The sequence below is a fragment of the Sceloporus occidentalis genome, unplaced genomic scaffold (genome assembly GCF_023333645.1).
Source record: "Sceloporus occidentalis isolate IW3139 unplaced genomic scaffold, rSceOcc1.0.p SCAF_3, whole genome shotgun sequence".
Lineage (NCBI taxonomy): Eukaryota > Metazoa > Chordata > Lepidosauria > Squamata > Phrynosomatidae > Sceloporus > Sceloporus occidentalis.
In genome coordinates, this window is record NW_028316983.1 from 249,829,800 (window position 1) to 249,850,572 (window position 20,773).

At 56.9% G+C, this 20,773-nt stretch overlaps 1 protein-coding gene across 1 annotated transcript in view; it reads left to right on the forward strand.

The window, feature by feature from the left end:
• Positions 1-20,414, forward strand: part of EPPK1 (epiplakin 1) — a 38,996-nt gene extending 18,582 nt beyond the window's left edge. Inside the window, exons 2-3 of the mRNA XM_089518419.1 lie at positions 17,771-19,572; positions 19,609-20,414. Coding sequence (XP_089374545.1) covers positions 17,771-19,572; positions 19,609-20,414 — 2,608 coding nt within the window. The remainder of the gene's footprint in view (positions 1-17,770; positions 19,573-19,608) is intronic.
• The last annotated feature ends 359 nt before the right edge of the window (positions 20,415-20,773 follow it).

The window sequence follows — 20,773 nt, forward strand, 5'->3', positions numbered from 1 at the left end:
CAAAGGTCTGCTCCTCATGTGCCATGCGCTCAATCTTGGCAGATTTCTCAGTAGCTTCCTGGGAAATGCTTGTATTTCCCGCCTGGCAGCAGTCATGGCCTCTGAAGCAAGAGGAGAAAGGAAGCGGTCAGTGGCCTCCAGCACTCCCTGGGTCTCTCCCTTCCTCACTTCTGGCCAGCCCCTTCTCAGTGGACAGCTGCCCAGCTGGAGGGCTGGAATCCTAGACCCCAAAAGGGCCACCCAGCCCTGCCCGCTTCTGCCAGGCAGCGTATAACAATGCCCAGGACCTGTGGGAGTCCCTTCATCTGGAGGCAGGCCTGAAGGGGGCTTCCACTCTATCATGGGTCATTCACCTGGTGTGAGTCCAAAGTCCTGCCTGGAGCTCTCAGGCCGCTGGACGTGGCTTCCCCCTCTCTCTAGAAGAGCCAGCTTGGCGGTGGACCAACACTACTGGACTTCTTCTGCTGTCAATAAAAAACCTTTCCACCTCTTTTTGACTCTGGTTTTGTTGAAGTTTGGCCTGAGCCGAGGCAGGTCCCTCCCTCCCATGATCAGGAGACAGGAGACTTTTACTTACACTCTCTGGAGTTCTGTTCCCCATGGATGACAAAATCTATGGGACTTCCTTCCTTGGAGGTCTTGAAACAGAGGCAGGGTGGCCATCTCTCAATGGGCCTGCTTTGATTGAGAGTTCCTGCATGGCAGAAGAAAGGGGTTGGATTGGATCAGGGCCCTTCTTGGGGGTCTCTTCCAACTCTATGGTTCTATGACCAATGGTGGTGTGATGCACACATGGTGGCGTTGGCGTGGCCACATGCACACATCGCCATTGGGGAGAATGGGGCAGGGCTATCCCTGGATTCTCCAGAAGAGGAGAGCTGACTAATTCAGTCATTTAGGTATTTCTAGGCCATCTTTCAGCCTAAACCCCTCCTAAGAGTGCTTGAATAAAAGACTTAAAACAGAAAGTAATTCTTAAAATGTGCAAAAAAGAAAATATTCCAATTAAAAGCTCCAGAAGAGAGAGAAAGGTGGCTGGAGTGGAAAGCCATCTCAGAGAACCATGGAATTCAGAAATTGGAAGGGATGCAAAAGGGCATCTAGTCAAACCTCCTGCCATGCAGGAATACACAACTAAATCGACCTTGTAAGGCGGGCCACCCAACCTCTGTTTAAGGACGGCCAGGCAAGGAAAGATTACCGCCTTCCAAGGCAGTCCAGTCCACTGTCAAACGGCTTTTATGGTTTCCATAAGGGGTTTCCGGACCTTTGATCTTCTTGTTTTTCTTTCTCTGGACGCGTTCCAGCTCATCCATCATCCTTGAGTTGTGGGTCCCAAAACTGGACGCAGGATGACTCTGGGTGAGGTCTGGCCAAAGCAGAACATGAGCGGGGCAATTGCCTCCCAGAATCACATTGGCCCCTTTTGGCTGCCACATCACACTGTGGCCACTAGGACCCATAGATTCTTCTTGCACATACTGCTTTCACAGTATGCAGACTGATATCCCAGACTGTATCCACACTGGAGAAATAACCCAATTTGGCACCGCTTTAACTGCCCTGGCTGAAGGGTATGGAATTCTGGGAGTTGAAGTTTGTTGTGGGCCCAGAGTGGAGCTCCCAGAATTCCATAGCCTTGAGCCAGACAAAGAATTAAAGTGGTGCCAAACTGGGTGATTTCTCTGGTGTGTGTACATGTTGGTCTGGCTCCAATGGTTGCATCCAGGCAAAGTGGCTGCGCCAGGTGTGTTTGGGGGGTAATAGCCCCATAAACCGGGGGCATGTTGCTTGTGGCTGAATCACAGACATGTGCGTGTATGTGTGTTGGGAAGTGGGGCTGTTGTGACTCAGTGGCGCACAAATACTGGGTGCGTGATTCAGGACAAACGCTCAACACAGCAAAGCAAATAGGGCCTAATAGGCATCATTGAAACCTGGTGGGATGACTCTTGGGATCGGAATGCAGTAATAGAAGGGTATGGCCTCTTTCAGAGGAGGAGGGCAAGCAGGAAAGGAGGTGGAGTAGCAGCAGGCCTCAAGGGTGTTTACTCCCGCGAAGAGACCCAGGGATGGAAGCCAGGCTGAGAGCATGTGCCCAAAAGTTCAGGGATGTGGCAGCAGTGGCGTTGGGGGGTGGGTCCACTACAGACCCAGAAGCAAAACAGAGGACTTGGATGATGATGATGCCTTCAAGCTGGAACGGAGGAGCACATGTTCAGACAGGAGAGATGTGGCAGTGATGGGTGACTTCAGCTATCCTGACATTTGCTGGGAGTCAGGCGCAACCCAAAATTTAAGGTCCAGGAAATTCCTCACTTGCCTGGAAGACAATTTGATTATCCAAAAGGTAGACAAGACAATAAGGGGGTCAGCCATTTTAGAAATGATCCTAACCACCAAGGATGACTTGGTTAACAGAGTGCAAGTGGTGGGATCCTAAGGTGGAAGTGACCATGTTCTCCTGGAGTTTGTTATACAATGGAAAGGAGAAGCCAGGCATAGTCAGACACGCATGCTTGAATAATAGAATCCTAGAGTTGGAAGAGACCGCAAGGGCCCTGATCCAGTCCAACCCCATTCTGCCATGCAGGAACTCTCCATCAAAGCATCCCCATTGACAGAAGGCCATCCAGCCTCTGCATAAAGACCTCCAAGGAGGGAGACTCCACTATGATCTCTGAGGTAGGAGTGCGTTCCTCTGTCGGACAGCTCTTACTGTCAGGAAGTTCTTCCTAATGTTGATCTGGAATCTATTTTCCTGGAGCTTGCATCCCTTGCTCCAGGGCCTGTTCTCTGGAGCAGCAGGAAACAAGCTTGTTCCCTCCTCAGTGTGACATCCCTTCAAATACTTAAACAGGGCCATCATGTCACCTCTTAACCTTCTCTTCTCCAGGTAAACATCCCCAGCAGTTCCCTGAGTCTCTCCTCATAGGGCTTCATGGTTTCCAGACCCTTCACCATTTTGGTGGTTCCCCTTTGGATGTGCTCCAGTTTCTCAACATCCTTTTTGAATTGTGATGCCCAGAACTGGACACAGGATTATTCCAGGTGGGAGAGCTGATTTCAGTCAACTTAGAGAAATACTGAAGGGAATGCTGTGGATATAGTTATCTTGATTTCAGTAAGGCCTTTGACAAGGTCCCCCATGACATTCTTGCAAACAAGCTTGGAAAATACAGGTTAGAAAAGGCAACTGTTAGATGGATTTGTCATTGGTTGACCGGCCGAACCCAAAGGCTGCTCAGCCATGGCTCCTCTTCTCCTTCATCCTGGAGGGAAGTGACCAGAGGGGTGTCCAGTGGGGCTCTGTCCTGGGCCCAGTCTGCTGTTCAACATCTTTATCAAGGACTTGCATGAAGGGATGGGGCCATACTTATCAAGGAGAAATGCCAGGCATTACACTGGGAGCCATATACACCCACATTACACTTTGGCAGGAAAAATGAAATAAGTATAGGACGGGTGACGTCTGGCTTGACAGCAGCGTGTGTGAAAGGGATCTAGGGGTCTTAATAGACCACAGGCTTAAAAGGAACAATGTAATGCAGAGACCCGGGGGCTCTTCCAACTCTAAAGGGGATTATCACACCAGGGCCAATTCAGCAATAATCACAGCCATGTAAATAAAAAGCAACGCTAGTGCTATCATGCTCAATAGTTTCGCACAGTTGAGTATTTGCGTGAGTAGCATGTAATATCACAGTTGCGTTTCAGACACATCCATAAATGCCCCCCTTTTCCCCATGTGATAATCTCCACACAATCTGAAGTGGTCGAACTGGGCCCCTCAGCAAATAACTCTGCCCAGATGTTCCCACGGCCGGTTCTGCCGTCCCCTGGGGCTGGCTATGGGATGCGGCCCCCTCCCCAAAGCAGGACCGGTGGAAGACAGCTTCCAAAGGGTTTGGTTGTGCAGAGGGGTCAACAGTGGAACACTGGGCTTCCTCAGAGAGCAACAGTGCCCTTCTTTGGAGGCTGTTTCTAAGCAGAGGCCGGGTGGCCACTTGTCCTGGGGGGGCATGGCAGGAGAAGGGGGCTGGACTGGCGGGCCCCTGAGGGTCTCTTGCAACTAGGATGCCATCATTCTATCAGGGGCACCATCTCCACGCATACAGTCAGGCGGGGGTCTTCTGCCCCATGGGGTGAAGGCTGGCCTGGTCCACCAAGAGGGATGGAGCTTCCAGGGGGAAAGGGAAGGGGAGCTGGATCAAGCCCCTCAAACCTCCCCCCCCTACACACATGTACACACTTATTTGATGCTGGAGGCAGCCCCCCCCCATTCCCTTTACACTACCCAGAGTGGTACTAAATGTGAATGGTAGCCCCCCTTTGCCCTGTCCTCCCCCACAGGGTCATTCCCAACCCCTCCCCCAGGCTTCCCTTTGGCTTTAATGGGTCCCCCCAGGAACCTCCTGCCAATGGTGGTCTAGGGAGGTGTGTGTGTGGGGGGGTGTCTCACAATTGCTCAAGGCCAGAGGATGACCCCTCTCACCCACAGTCTAGGAAATGGCGCAATCTAGGAAATGGCGCCAAATTGGGTGCTGGGTGGCCAGCCTGGGCTACTCTCACAAGTTGCCAGGTCTTTCCAATGGGGAGCGGGATTTCTGGAGTGTTTATTTGGGGAGAGGGTCATAAGAGGAATTGAGGAGGGGGAGAAATCGAAGATGGCTGCTCCGGGTGGGGAGCTGGCATGGAGGCCTCTTCTCCTGGGGACCCTGGGGGGGGGGGGGTCTGTGGTGGCACATGACCCCTGTGACCCAGGCCGGGAACTGGAACTCCAAAACCAGAGGCCCAGAGGGTCCCTTCTCCAGAATGCCCCCCCTGCTCCATGATGAGGGAAGAAAAGAAGCCCAAGGGACATGATCAGAGGGCAGAAATGGAATGGCACCTTCACCATGAGCCACTGTGCTAGCTTTGGGGGCAGGAGGGGAGGGTCCTGTGGGGCAGGAGGGGGTTCCTGAACCCAAGGCCTCCTGTGGCTGTGGCCCCCTGCCCTGGCAGGAGAGGAGGGCCATGTGTTGTGCCATGCCTCTTTGGAGGAAGAAGGCGCCACTCGCAATGTGCCACTGCTGGGAGGGAGCCATGGGGCCTCAAGTAGGATTGGGGAGGGGTCCTCTGGGGAGCCCCTTCCTCTGCTTAGAGCAGGGGTAGGCAACCTTTTTGAGCCGGGGGCCGGGTTGCTGTCCCTCAGACAACTGGGGGGCCAAACTCAAAATGGCGCCCAGAGCGGCGTGGAAGCTGTGGCGGGGGTGGCAATCAGTGGCAGGACCGGGCTGGAGCTGGTCCCAAGGCCTCGCCGGGCTGAATCTGGCCCGTGGGCCGTAGGTTGCCAACCCCTGGCTTAGAGCACCAATGGGGTGGGGAGGAGGGTCGTGTGCCCCACATGTCTGCGCATGGCATCTCTCTCCCAGAACAGCAGCCCCAGAGCCAGCCCCTGGCAAGCGGCTGGAAGGAGTAGTGGCTACTCAGAGTGGCCAAAGGGTGGCCTCCTGGAGCCTCAGCCCCAGGCTGCCCTTGAAGGGGGCACCTCCTGCCTAGTGGACCCACAGAGCCCCACACAAGACCCCCACAGGCTCCCCATGGGCAGGCTGCAGGGTCAGGCCAGGAACCGGGCAAAGCTCCTCTCCTGGATCTTGGAAAGTTACTTTGTCACAAGTTACTCCGTTACTGTTATTACCCCAAAAGTAGTTCTTTGCCAGGACATGTGCAGTTGTAAGAAAGTAACTCCTTAGCTTCCTCTTTTGCAAAAGCAACTGGGGTTTTGTGGGTGGTCTCCTAAGCCCCCCGGCCTCCACTCCCAAAGCACCCTTGGCCCAGGGCGACCACAGGTCCTCCTTTTCCAGGACATGTCCTACATTTCAACCTTCTGCCCATTCCAGAAGAGATGTCCAAAACATCCTCCATTTTGAGCTTGACTAAGAAGCATGAGTTTATGTTTTAGCTTTTATTTGGGGATGTCCTCCATTTTCCTCTAACACCATTCTACAGTGCCTTGTCCTCCTTTGTAGTTAGGAGGACATCTGGTCACCCTGCCCAGGCCCTCTCTGCCCTATGGCTGCCCCAATGCCCAGAATAGCCTTGCAAGCAAGCAATGCCAGAGAGGCGCAGTGCTGGGCCTGTTGGTCTCCAGGGACCTGGGTTCGAATCCCCACCAGCCTTGGGCAATTCAAAGGTATAGCCGTGTTAGTCTGTAGACTCAGTATGAAGAGAGATCTTGTAGCACCTTTGAGACTCACTGAGAGAAAGGAGTTGGCAGCATGAGCTTTCCTATGCTTCAGTCGACTTCTGCAAGTCACACTCTCTCAGCCTCAGCGGAAGGCAAGGGACACAGATCTTGCCACAGGATCCCTTGGAGCCATGTGGCCTGGCGTCCTTTGTGGGGTCCAGGTCTCTTGGGGACTAGGGTTCGAATCCCTGCCGGAAGGCGGGGAGGCCACAATGACGACAACAACAACAACAGTGATAACAGCAACAGCTGCACCAGACCCACAGCCTCAGAGGGATGGGCCGGTTGGGCCAGTTTGCCCAGTAAGCAGCCCTGGGGCAACTGGAAAGAAGGAAGGAAGGCAGGCAGAAGAAGCCTTGCCTGGCGCACCCTTTCTTTCTTTCTTTCTTTCTTTCTTTCTTTCTTTCTTTCTTTCTCCCTTGGGAGGTCGGGGGGTCAGGGGCTCTTAAGGGGCTCTCTTCTGCGGAGGGGCTGGGGCCTTTCTCAGGGAAGGGAACTGCACCCCAAAGAGGAGACCCAGGAGTGTGTGTGACTGAGGGGGGCAGGGGAGGGGGCCCAGGCTGCCCCCCTCCAGACAGAATCCAGGTTAGGGATGCTTTTCTGCCCTCCTTTCCGCCTCCTGTTGGGATGCTTGGCATGCTTTCCCTCTGGAGCCTTCTTGAGAAACCCAGGGCCCTCTTCCTCCATAGCAGCCATAGCAGCAAAGGGAGGAGGAGGAGGAGGAGGAGGAGGAGGCCTGATGCTGGGCTCCATCCGGGGGACATGAAGAAGTGTCCTGGGCCTGGAGAGCCTCCCAGTGAGCCATGGCCTGCTGCAGAGAGGAGCAGCCAGACCCAGGCCTAGGCCTCCCAGGCTCTTTGCCCGAGGAAGCAGAAGAGGCCGCTGGGGCTTCGGAAAGCCTTGCCCCCCCCCGCCCCCCGTCCTTCTGCATTCGGGTTGGCCCCAGAAAGGCCTCGTTCTCTGGGCCTTCTCCCCCGAATGCCCCGCCCGGGCCAGTCCTCGTCCTCAGGCCCCGCTCCATGCGGCAGAGTCCCTTCTAAATCCATGGCCTCCTTCCCTCGGGAAGACTGGGTCCAGAGGGAACGTATTGCATCTCAACCCAAAGGGCCCTGCTTCCTCCCACACTCCCGCCATCTCGCCTTCAAGCCTTTCAGAGAGACCGGCGGCGACATTAGTCCTTTCAGGGTCTCCCGCCCCCCGCCCCGCCCCGCCCCGCCCCCAGTGACGTCACTGCGAACCCCCCCGGACGCCCCCGACTCCCTGGCTCCATTGCAGCTGCGCCGGCGCCGTTGCCTCGTCCTCCAGCAGGGGGCGGCAGAGGGCAGCCTGGCTCAGAGCCCCTCCGAGGGGCGGGGCTTCGGACTCTCCTTAGCCCCGCCCCTTCCTACTGCTGGGGGTCCTGGCCTGGGGCAGTCTGGGCCGGGGGCCTGGCTGGGGGGCCAAGGCCTAGAGGCGGGAGAGGGACTGGGGCCGCAGAGGGGAAGCCTGCTCCCCTCTTCCCAGTCTTTCCGACTGCCCAAAGTGGGGAGGGAGGGAGGGGTCTTGCAGCTGGAGCCTCACTTGCAGAAGGAGGGCTGTGGGCTGGCTGGCCCTTGGGGGTCCCTTCCTGCAATAGGATCCATGTATTCCTGCATGGCAGAAGGGGGCTGGATTGGATGGCCCTTGGGGGTCCCTTCCTGCAATAGGATCCATGTATTCCTGCATGGCAGAAGGGGGCTGGATTGGATGGCCCTTGGGGGTCCCTTCCTGCAATAGGATCCATGTATTCCTGCATGGCAGAAGGAGGGCTGGATTGGATGGCCCTTGGGGGTCCCTTCCTGCAATAGGATCCATGTATTCCTGCATGGCAGAAGGAGGGCTGGATTGGATGGCCCTTGGGGGTCCCTTCCTGCAATAGGATCCATGTATTCCTGCATGGCAGAAGGGGGCTGGATAGGATGGCCCTTGGGGGTCCCTTCCTGCAATAGGATCCATGTATTCCTGCATGGCAGAAGGAGGGCTGGATTGGATGGCCCTTGGGAGTCCCTTCCTGCCATAGGATCCATGTATTCCTGCATGGCAGAAGGGGGCTGGATTGGATGGCCCTTGGGGGTCCCTTCCTGCCATAGGATCCATGTATTCCTGCATGGCAGAAGGGGGCTGGATTGGATGGCCCTTGGGGGTCCCTTCCTGCCATAGGATCCATGTATTCCTGCATGGCAGAAGGAGGGCTGGATTGGATGGCCCTTGGGGGTCCCTTCCTGCCATAGGATCCATGTATTCCTGCATGGCAGAAGGGGGCTGGATTGGATGGCCCTTGGGGGTCCCTTCCTGCAATAGGATCCATGTATTCCTGCATGGCAGAAGGAGGGCTGGATTGGATGGCCCTTGGGGGTCCCTTCCTGCCATAGGATCCATGTATTCCTGCATGGCAGAAGGAGGGCTGGATTGGATGGCCCTTGGGGGTCCCTTCCTGCCATAGGATCCATGTATTCCTGCATGGCAGAAGGAGGGCTGGATTGGATGGCCCTTGGGGGTCCCTTCCTGCCATAGGATCCATGTATTCCTGCATGGCAGAAGGAGGGCTGGATTGGATGGCCCTTGGGGGTCCCTTCCTGCCATAGGATCCATGTATTCCTGCATGGCAGAAGGAGGGCTGGATTGGATGGCCCTTGGGGGTCCCTTCCTGCCATAGGATCCATGTATTCCTGCATGGCAGAAGGAGGGCTGGATTGGATGGCCCTTGGGGGTCCCTTCCTGCCATAGGATCCATGTATTCCTGCATGGCAGAAGGAGGGCTGGATTGGATGGCCCTTGGGGGTCCCTTCCTGCCATAGGATCCATGTATTCCTGCATGGCAGAAGGGGGCTGGATTGGATGGCCCTTGGGGGTCCCTTCCTGCAATAGGATCCATGTATTCCTGCATGGCAGAAGGGGGCTGGATTGGATGGCCCTTGGGGGTCCCTTCCTGCAATAGGATCCATGTATTCCTGCATGGCAGAAGGAGGACTGGATTGGATGGCCCTTGGGGGTCCCTTCCTGCAATAGGATCCATGTATTCCTGCATGGCAGAAGGGGGCTGGTTTGGATGGCCCTTGGGGGTCCCTTCCTGCAATAGGATCCATGTATTCCTGCATGGCAGAAGGAGGGCTGGATTGGATGGCCCTTGGGGGTCCCTTCCTGCCATAGGATCCATGTATTCCTGCATGGCAGAAGGGGGCTGGTTTGGATGGCCCTTGGGGGTCCCTTCCTGCAATAGGATCCATGTATTCCTGCATGGCAGAAGGGGGCTGGATTGGATGGCCTTTGGGGGTCCCTTCCTGCAATAGGATCCATGTATTCCTGCATGGCAGAAGGAGGACTGGATTGGATGGCCCTTGGGGGTCCCTTCCTGCAATAGGATCCATGTATTCCTGCATGGCAGAAGGGGGCTGGTTTGGATGGCCCTTGGGGGTCCCTTCCTGCAATAGGATCCATGTATTCCTGCATGGCAGAAGGAGGGCTGGATTGGATGGCCCTTGGGGGTCCCTTCCTGCAATAGGATCCATGTATTCCTGCATGGCAGAAGGAGGGCTGGATTGGATGGCCCTTGGGGGTCCCTTCCTGCAATAGGATCCATGTATTCCTGCATGGCAGAAGGAGGGCTGGATTGGATGGCCCTTGGGGGTCCCTTCCTGCAATAGGATCCATGTATTCCTGCATGGCAGAAGGAGGACTGGATTGGATGGCCCTTGGGGGTCCCTTCCTGCAATAGGATCCATGTATTCCTGCATGGCAGAAGGGGCCTGGATTGGATGGCCCTTGGGGGTCCCTTCCTGCAATAGGATCCATGTATTCCTGCATGGCAGAAGGGGCCTGGATTGGATGGCCCTTGGGGGTCCCTTCCTGCAATAGGATCCATGTATTCCTGCATGGCAGAAGGGGCCTGGATTGGATGGCCCTTGGGGGTCCCTTCCTGCAATAGGATCCATGTATTCCTGCATGGCAGAAGGGGGCTGGATTGGATGGCCCTTGGGGGTCCCTTCGTGCAATAGGATCCATGTATTCCTGCATGGCAGAAGGGGGCTGGATTGGATGGCCCTTGGGAGTCCCTTCCTGCAATAGGATCCATGTATTCCTGCATGGCAGAAGGAGGGCTGTGGGCTGGCTGGCCCTTGGGGGTCCCTTGCTGCAATAGGATCCATGTATTCCTGCATGGCAGAAGGGGGCTGGATTGGATGGCCCTTGGGGGTCCCTTCCTGCAATAGGATCCATGTATTCCTGCATGGCAGAAGGGGGCTGGATTGGATGGCCCTTGGGGGTCCCTTCCTGCAATAGGATCCATGTATCCCTGCATGGCAGAAGGGGGCTGGATTGGATGGCCCTTGGGGGTCCCTTCCTGCAATAGGATCCATGTATTCCTGCATGGCAGAAGGGGGCTGGATTGGATGGCCCTTGGGGGTCCCTTCCTGCAATAGGATCCATGTATTCCTGCATGGCAGAAGGGGGCTGGATTGGATGGCCCTTGGGGGTCCCTTCCTGCAATAGGATCCATGTATTCCTGCATGGCAGAAGGGGGCTGGATTGGATGGCCCTTGGGGGTCCCTTCCTGCCATAGGATCCATGTATTCCTGCATGGCAGAAGGGGGCTGGATTGGATGGCCCTTGGGGGTCCCTTCCTGCAATAGGATCCATGTATTCCTGCATGGCAGAAGGGGGCTGGATTGGATGGCCCTTGGGGGTCCCTTCCTGCAATAGGATCCATGTATTCCTGCATGGCAGAAGGGGGCTGGATTTGATGGCCCTTGGGGGTCCCTTCCTGCAATAGGATCCATGTATTCCTGCATGGCAGAAGGAGGGCTGGATTGGATGGCCCTTGGGGGTCCCTTCCTGCAATAGGATCCATGTATTCCTGCATGGCAGAAGGAGGGCTGGATTGGATGGCCCTTGGGGGTCCCTTCCTGCAATAGGATCCATGTATTCCTGCATGGCAGAAGGGGGCTGGATTGGATGGCCCTTGGGGGTCCCTTCCTGCAATAGGATCCATGTATTCCTGCATGGCAGAAGGGGGCTGGATTGGATGGCCCTTGGGGGTTCCTTCCTGCAATAGGATCCATGTATTCCTGCATGGCAGAAGGAGGGCTGGATTGGATGGCCCTTGGGGGTCCCTTCCTGCAATAGGATCCATGTATTCCTGCATGGCAGAAGGGGGCTGGATTGGATGGCCCTTGGGGGTCCCTTCCTGCAATAGGATCCATGTATTCCTGCATGGCAGAAGGGGGCTGGATTGGATGGCCCTTGGGGGTTCCTTCCTGCAATAGGATCCATGTATTCCTGCATGGCAGAAGGAGGGCTGGATTGGATGGCCCTTGGGGGTCCCTTCCTGCAATAGGATCCATGTATTCCTGCATGGCAGAAGAAGGGGTTGCGTTGAATGGCCTTTGAGGGGGGTGCCTTCCCACTTTCGGATTCTAGGTTTCTGGGAAGTGTTATCAAGGGGTGTCATCCTGAGGATGGAGGAAGCTTGCTATCTGCTGCTCCAGAGGCTGGAGCACAGAGTCTGAATGGATGCAAATTACAGGAAAAGAGATTCAACCTCAAGATTAGTAAGAAATGTCCTCTGATGGCGGTGGCCTCCTTCCTTGGAGGTTGTTTTTAAAGGGAGGCCAGGGAGCCAGCATGGTGTCCTGGTTTGAATGTTGCATCATGGCTTTGGAGACAGGGTTCAAATCCCTGCTCAGCCATGGAAACCCTCCAGCTGACCTTGGGCAAGCCACTCTCTCTCAGCCTCAGAAAACCCCATGACAGGGTCTCCATAACCCAGAAATGATGTGAAGGCAACCAACAATAATAGGAAGCAATATAGTAATAGCAAGGGCATTTCTATACTGCTTATGGCCTACAGAAGGATGGAAGCCTGAGTTGAGCCTGAGGCTTTGGCTGGTATTGAACTCGCAACCTTGCAGTTTGTGAATGAGTGGCTGCAGTCCAGGCATTGAACCCCAGCATCACCAAGGCTCCACCACCAACAAAAACAGGCCGGAGGGCCATCTTTCGCCGGGAGGTCTTTGAATGTGTCTTCCTGCGTGGCAGAAGGGGGCTGGACTGGGTGAGCGTTGGGGGTCCCTTCTGGCTCTAGGGCTCTTTGGCGCTGTCCTCCTCGGGGGACTGAGGGCCCTCTGCCAGGATTCTGGCCCCTGTCCTTCTGGTGACCGTTGCCCTCTTTTGTCTTCTAAATTCTGTCTAAACCAACTCTGAGTGGCTCACTTGTCCCTCATTGAGTTTCCATGGCTCTGACAGTGGTCATTTTATTCTTCTCATGATATAAACAGTATCCTCTGCAGACACTGCAGCAACCTTGTTGTTGTTGTTGTTGTTGTTGTTGTTGTTGTTGTTGTGTGCCTTCAAGGCATTTCCAGTTATGGTGACCATGGGGTTCCCTTGGCAAGATTTGCCCAGAGGAGGTTTGCCATGGCCTTCTCCTGAGGAGGTTGAGAGAGTGTGACCTGACCAGGGTCAGCTGGTGGTGGGTTCCCATGGCAGACCCTAGTCTCCCAGTGTCCTAGTCTGGCACTTAAGCCACCGCACCACCCTTTCTGACGGAGCAACTCAGACCTGCCAAAAACAAATAGCCATCTCGATAATGGTTGGCAGCCCGTCCTTCCATAGCCCTGATCCTTCCTTTGCTCCACAGCTAATCCCATAGGAGGAAGGGGAACTTTGGGGTGGCCGAGCAGGAGCTGAACCCGGCTCCCCTTCCCATCTGACACCCAGAAAGTAACCTTTCCCCAGGAGCTTCCATGCTTCTGGATGGCACTGCCTGGTTCAAGGAGGGAGCCTGCCCAGTGCTGCCAGAGGGGCTGCTGCTGGTTTCACTGAGGGTTCAAATGGACCCCAAGTCTGGCCAGAAGCAGGCCTTAAAATGTGTTTTGCTCCAAGTTCTCTGCAAAAAGGACCAAACTTTTCTGTTTTGTAGGGGAACAGCCAAACTTTGCCAATCGGTACTGAGCTGACATGATAATGTTTGGGACATTCGCCTAGGTTCAAATATTAGCTTTGGCCAGCCTTCTTCCATAAAATATGCATCCAAGGGCCAGTGAATGCTGAAACTGACCACATTTGACCTGGAGGTTCCTGATGGACCAGTGTGCTTGCGGGGTCAGCCTGGCATCTCCCTGTGGACTGGCTTTGGCCTCCTGAGGTGGCAAGACCATGGCCTGGGGACACTCCGGTCAAGCCACTAGATTGGGACTTGTGTGCCAAGCTGGCAGACCCCACCAGGGCCCCCAAAGGAAGCTGCAGGAGGGTGTGAGTGTGGGGGGCAGATTCGTAAAGGGAGGCATGCTTCCTTAGAATTATAGTGTCATAGAAGTTGGCAGAGACACCAAAGGACATCCAGTCCAACTCCTGTTCATCTGCCATGCAGGGACTCACAATCAAAGCACACCCAAGGGATGGCCATCCAGCCTCTGCTTAAAGACCTCCAAAGAAGGAGACTGCACCACAATCCAAGGGAGCATGTGCCTTCCACTGCTATGGCTCTCACTGTCAGGAAGCTCCTCCTAATGTTAAGCTGGAATCTCTTTTCCTGTAGCTTGCGTCAATTGTTTAGAGTTCTAGTCTCTGGAGCAGCAGAAAATAAGCTTTCTCCCTCTTCAATGTGACATCCCTTAAAGTATTTAAACAGGGCTATCATATCACCTCTTAACCTTCTCTTCTCCAGGCTAAACATCCCCAGCTCCCTCAGTTGTTCCTCATAAGGCATAAGGTTTCCAGACCCTTCACCATTTTGGTTGCCCTCCTTTGGACACATGGCTCCAGCTTTTCAACATCCTTTTTGAATTGTGGAACTCAGAACTGGATCTAGACCCTGTTTCCGCTGTGTTTGGGGCCCCTTGCAAAGGCGGCTCTGCCCTCCAAATGCAAAGAGGTTCAAAGAGACCCTGGGACCTCAGGAGGCAGATAGGCAGATAGGCAGGCAGGCAAGCGGAGAGGTTTGTGCCGCTGGGCGCCTGAGGCTGAGCCGGTGTGTCATCCCAGGAGGGCGGGGAGACCATGGCTGGACGGACGCTTAAATGGAGGCAGCTGCATCCCGGCCGGACAGTCAGAGGCACAGGTGTCAACCAAGAGCCAGAGCCAGAGCAGCAGAGGACCAGAGCAGCGCTCCCCAGTTCACAGGTAGGAAGGTGGGCAGGCAGTGTCCCTGCAGGAGGGGCAGCCCCACCTGCACCAAGGGGTCCTGGGCAAAGGGTCAGGGGGCAGCTGTTCTCTGAGACCCCCAGTGGCCCCCTCAGAGACCACCAGAGAAGGGGAGATGATCACTCAGCGCATTTCAGAGACCCCCGAAGCCTCCCAGACTGGCCTGGGGGGCACTGAGGGGGCCCCACAGTGGTATTTTGGAAGTTCTCAAAATGCTAGAAGTGGGGAGGGGGCAGGGGAGGAAACGGTTCTTCCCAGAGTTGCCAAAGGGGGGCTTTTTCTCCCTTCCATAGTTGCCCCCCAAATGCCTCCAGCTGATGGAAGAGAGCAGTGGGAGGGGGCTCCCTTGCGTCCCACATCCTCCAGTCTGGGGGCTTTAGGCCCATGGAGAGGAGGAGGTCAGTCTGGGGGGCTCTGCTCTGGTCCAGGGCGAGGCCCCTTCCTCTCTTCCCAGGTTCAAATGGGGAGGGCTGCTGCCAGATGAGTCCCCTCCAACATCTGGGCCCCCAGCAGTGTTGCCAACAAGCCTCAAAGATATTCCCTGGACTGTTTTACCAAAATCCCCGGAATTCCCCAATATTTATTATTATTGTTCACTCAAAATCCCCAGAAAGAAGTCAATGAAATTTCCAGATTCCTGGGAATTCCCTGGAAATTGGCAACACTGGCCCCCAGTGCCTTCCTGCCTCCTGCCTCATGCACCTTCCCAAACCAGGTCTGAGCCAGCAGGAGATGCCTTGGGCACCTCCAGAGGAAGGCTCAGAATAAGAGTGGGGAGAATTGGGGCCTTGCCACAAAGATCCGGACCCAGCAGGAGCGTGGCGATTGCTGGAGCGGCACCACCACTGCTGAACGCAGGGAGTTTGCAGGACAACTGGATGGCATGGAGGGTGAGGTTGAGGTGGAAGGCATCCACCAAGGTCAAGGGTGGCATTGCCCAGCCCCTTGGTCCATTGGCCAATCTTCTGCCAGAGCCATAGTCCTGGGCGCTCTGCCTGGTAAAGGGACTTTCAAGGCGGGATGAGATGATATAGGGCCCCCAGGAGAAGTCAAGCTTACCCTCAGAGCAGCTGGGCCCCTTGCCCATTCCCTGCTCCCCTCCCCCATTGGGCCCAAAGCAAGCAGGTCAAAGACAGTGGTCCAATGCCCTGCAAGGCCATGGAGCCCACGCCGTCCCCTCACCAATTATCCCAAACAAGCGGAAGGAAGGGCAGGCTGCTAATGAGGCAAATTGGCCCCAAGAGGCATGGGGCAATTTGGGCTTCCGAGGAGGAGCGGCCCCCTTGGGCTCCTGGAACTGTGTGTGTCATTTCCAAGTGGCGAAGCTGCATCAGGCGGAGGCCTCCTCTTTCTTTCTTTCTTTCTTTCTTTCTTTCTTTCTTTCTTTCTTTCCTTCCTTCCTTCCTTCCTGCCTGGAGGGCTCCTGGGGCACCTGGCCATTGAACCAGACTGGGCAGGTGGCAATTAGGCTGGCCAGCTGACCAGTCACCCTCTGCCCTGGGCCTCTTTCCTGGCCCTCTCTTCCCCAAAACAAGATAATTGGCCAGAGCGGGAGGGCAAGCAGAACTTGTTTTGTGGCTAGCTGGCCCCAAGATGAAGGGAGGCAGGGCCGGCAAGGAAGAGGCCAGGCCGGAGTCCCACAAGCTTCTACATGGTGATGATGGTGGTGGTGGTGATGGATGATGAGCCCTGGAGTCTGTCACTCCCCAGAACCTGCCTTCCTTTCTGTGGGGTCGTGTGGGGCTGGATGGGCCTGTAGCCCAAGAGGTCTGGAATGGTTCGGAGGACCCTGCAAATTCCCTGGGACCCTTGGGTGACCCCACAGGGGCTGCAGAATGGGCTGTGTGTGAGAGCATGAGCACATGGAGGGCTCTGCCCACAGAAGGGCCAGGGGGGAGGAGGGATGTGGGAGTGCCAGAGCCAAGGAGGGGCACACTTGGGTAGGTGCCCCCCTTCTTTTGGGGCTGGCATCAAGTGTGGCTCCTAATGCCTGGAATGGACCAGCTCAGGTACTTTGCCCTTACCCCCAGGGGCTATCATACCAAGACCATGACTCCATTGCACGTGCCAAATGTGGGGCACCGTCTCACCCAACAAAGGGGCCCCTTTCCTTGTTGAGCAGGATAATCTCCCGACTGGACCTGTCAGACACTCAGGCGCATCCTGCCCCCCAAGGCAGCAATTAGAGCAACCAGGCGTATGAGCCTAGGACAGCACCTGCCAGGCAGCCTCTCTGCACAACAGGTTTCCCAGCCAGAGGGCAAAGGCCAGGTCACATGCCTGAGCAGGTTGGCTGACCAGGCACAAAGAGGGCATCCTCCTTGGGCTGGCAGCTGGAGTCGTCTGACTCTGGACTGGCACTCCCATCCTGGCCAGAGAAAGTCACTCCAGGATGGCTTTGCAGGATCAGAGACTCACCTGTCTGGACAGCACCCTCACCTTTCCAGACAGATTTGAGCAGCTCAGTCATGCCAAGATTGTCCCTTGGATGGCTCTGACTGGGGGGTGGGGGACCTGGCCCAGTCAGTCCCAGCCACTTGCACATAACAGGGGTAGGGTGGGCAGGTGCTTTCCCAGCCTCTTCCTTCCCCAGTCAGGGGTTTTGGTTCCCAGCATCCCCTTTGAAGGGTAGACTCTTCCCAGAGGTGGAGGGTGGGAGGCCTTGGGCATGTCGGGCAGGCTGCCTGTCCACTGCTGCTGAGTGCATGGCCAGGAGTGCCAGCAAAAGAGCAAGTGGGCACTAGCAGTTTGGTGGCAGAGGAAGACAGGTGCCCAATGGTGGGTCCTGAGGAAGGCAACAGGGGTCCTGGGATGATCTTGGTGGAGTCAGTTGCCCCAGAGCCACCAGGGAGGCATGTGGGGAGCAGGAAAGAGGAAGGGAGATGCCTCCAGGTGGGGCCTTTGTTGGTCAGCTGCTCTCCACTTCATCTGCAAGGTATTTTCTGTACTTTTCCTGCATTTTATGCATTTCCTGCCTCTCCTGAGATGGAGTCCAGGGCAGATTTTATGGGGGGTCCAAGCGTTACGCATCACTTTCCTGTGTTTCCCTGGGACTTCTTGGGGCAGAGGAACAGTGGATGGGCACGGAAGGCTGGGTGACCTAGAGGCATATGCCAAAGACATGTTTATGGGAGAGGACCCGTGGCCTGCCATGGCCCCCTTGGCTGAATCTCCAGTGTGTCTTCCCCCAGGAAGACAGACCCAACCAGTAGGCATCCCTATCAGGCAGGGTCCGGAGATCTGTGACCACCTGTGTCTAATTAAGCTGCCTCTCTCTACTTCCCCCAGAGAATCACTTGACAACCCAGTGTGATCCCCGAAGACCCTCCAGGAGGCCTTTTGCCTACACCATCCAATGCCTCAAGAGAAGCGCCTTGCCCCCAGGGGCCCCATGGACGAAGGCACCCCCATCATGCAGGTACGTGAGGAACCCCGCTGGCCCCTTCCAGCCCCAGCCAGCCCTGGTGAGGAGCAGGTGATCGCAGGGGTCCTGAAGGATCCTGGCCGGGAGAGGCTGAGCATCCGGCAGGCGACACACCGGGGCCTCCTGACCCACGGGACTGGACTGGCCTTGCTGGAGCACCAGGCAGCCTCTGGCTACATCGTGGACGTGGCCAAGAACCGGCTGCTCTCCGTCAGGGACGCCACCAATGCTGGCCTAGTGGACCGGGAGCTCTTCAACACGCTGCTTGTGGCTGAGAAGGCCGTGACCGGCTACACTGACCCCTACACGGGGAGCAAGCTCTCCCTCTTCCAGGCCATGAGGAAGGGCCTTCTCATCCAGGAGCATGCCTTCCGCCTGCTGGAGGCCCAAGTGGCCACAGGGGGCCTCATCCACCCGCTGCACAGCCACCGCCTTCCCCCGGAGGTGGCCTACCAGTGGGGCTACCTGGATGGCGAGACCTTCCGTCTCCTCTCCGACCCCAAGGCCCACGCCAAGCGCTGCTTCGATCCCAATGCCCGTGAGAACCTCTCTTACCAGCAGCTGCTCCCACGGTGCCTCCCAGACCCTGAGACAGGCCTGCTGATGCTGCCGGTGGCTGACAAGGGAACCATCCACCTGGACGAGGGCCGGCGCCAGTGCCTGAAGGAGGCAGTTGCCCGGGTGCCTGCAAGGGTCTTCTGCAGCCAGGAGGTCTCTGTGTGGGACCTGATCTTCTCCCGCTATGTCCCGCGGCACAAGCGCCAGGAGCTCCTGCGCCAGTACAAGTCTGGGAGCATCACCCTGCCAGACCTCACTCAGGCCCTGGATGCCATGGTCGCTGAGGCAGAGGCCAAGGCCGGGGAAGAGGGGAACCCTGTACCAGAGGTGGAAAGCAGCAAGCCCATGCCCAGGCGCAAGGGGACGGAGAAGGCTCTGAAGTCCCAGGTGACCACCATCTCGGCAGGCGGGTTCCATGGTCAGAAGGTCACTGTGTGGGACCTGCTTCACTGCAAGTATATCCCCAAAGGCAAGCGGAAGGAGCTCCTGAAACTCTACAAATCTGGCATCCTCACCACTGACCAGATGGAGAGTGTGGTCACGGCCATTGTGGCCAAAGCGGAGGAGGAGGCAGCCAAAGTGGCAGCAGTAGAGAGCATGGCAAACACCACCTGGGAGGGAAAGGTCAGTGAGCTCCCTGGGGAGGCCCAGCTGAGGCAGTCCTTGAAGCTGATCCAGATCCCACTGGCCTTTGGGGAGTTCCAAGGGCAGAGCATGCCTGCTCTGGATGTGCTCTACTCTAAGTATTTCCCCCGGGAGAAGCGGGAGGAGCTGGTGGAGCTCTACCGGACAGGCAGGCTGACCCCTGGGCAGATGGCAACTGCCATCAGCGGGACACTGGAGAAAGCAGAGGCCGGGAAGAGAAAGTTCCTTGTGAGAGCGAAGAGCCATGGTCAAGAGTCAGTCCAGCCCAAGGAGGCAGAGGCTGCAGAGGGTCTCCCCGCTGGGCATCCCACTGATGCACTGCTGAAGGCCAAAACCATCACCCTACCGGCCGGAGAGCACCAGGGCCAGCAGCTGTCCGTCTGGGACCTCCTCTTCTCCCCATACCTGACCCGGATGAAAGGGGAAGAGCTCTTGCGGAAGCACCGTGAGGGCAAGTTCAGCGCCCAGGAACTGGCCTCCTTGCTCACCATCCTGGCCTCGCTGCATGACCTCTTCCACTCCCTGGAACTAACACCTACCAAACCCAGTGCCAGCACCAGTGCTAGTGCTAGTTCCAGTGCCAGCACCAGTGCAGGGGCCCCCACAGCCCATGAGGTACCTGGCCCTCTCACAACTTCCTCGTGGGAGGAAGAGGAGGAGGAGGAGGAGGACGATGATGACGATGATGAAGAGGATGACAAAAAGGACGGCATCTTGAAGGCCAGGATGGTCTCAGTGCCCGTTGGTGAGTTCTGCGGGCAGAAGGTCTCCATCTGGGATCTGCTCCACTCCAAGTACTTCCCGGAGAAGAAGAGGAAGGAGGTCTTGAAGCTGTACCGGATCGGGATACTCACAGCTGACCAGACAGAAACAGTGGCCACCACGGTGGTGACTAACCTGGCTGGAGAGAAGGCCAGGGAAGGCCAGGGTGGGAACCTCCATGCCAGCCCAGCCATAGGGAGGGCAGAGGGGAGGGTGGGCGCCTCTCTGGAGACCACCGCCTCCTCCTCCTGCTCTTCTGTGCGCCCAGGAGCCAAATTCCTGGGCCAAGGGGTCTCCATGTGGGAGCTGTTGTTCTCTGCCGAGGTCTCCGAGGCCAAACGGCAGGACCTCCTGGCCCGGTACATCACAGGGGCACTCAGTGCGCCGGAGGCAGCCTCCATCCTCGCTACCCTCATAGCTGAGGCCCACAAGCCACGCAGCTGCCCCAGCCTGCCCCACCTCTTCAGCCCCTGGACCCCCGAAGTTCCCCCCAGCCTGGTCTTTGGGCCCCGGGGGGCCTCTGTGCATGACCTCTTCCTCGCTCCGGAGAGGGAGGCACAGAATGCTGGGCGAGTGACAGTCAGTGAGATCACAGTGACCACCACGGTTGTCCAGGGGCCTGAGCAGAAAGTGGGCTAGCTGCCTGGTGGGGGATCCTCTGCCAAGGGGCAGGCAGTGGGGCAGAGAGGCCTCCTGCTCCCCAGAAGCCCCTGCACCTGGCGGGGGGGCAACCAACAAAGTGCCCATTGGAGGTGGGGGGCTGCAAGGGGGGAGGGCCAAGTGAGGGGGCCAGAGGGCTGTATGGGGAGGGGGCTCCCTGAGGGCTAGCTGATCATGGGGAGGCAGGGGGGGTCCCAGCACAGGAAGAGAGCTTTGGGACACTGAGCTCTGACTCCTGACCCCTCCGCAGCTGGGGCTGGCCAGGGAGGCAGCAGTCCAGCAGTGATGGGAAGGTGGGGGTCACTTCCCTTGCAGAAAGAGGACGCTGGCTGCATTTC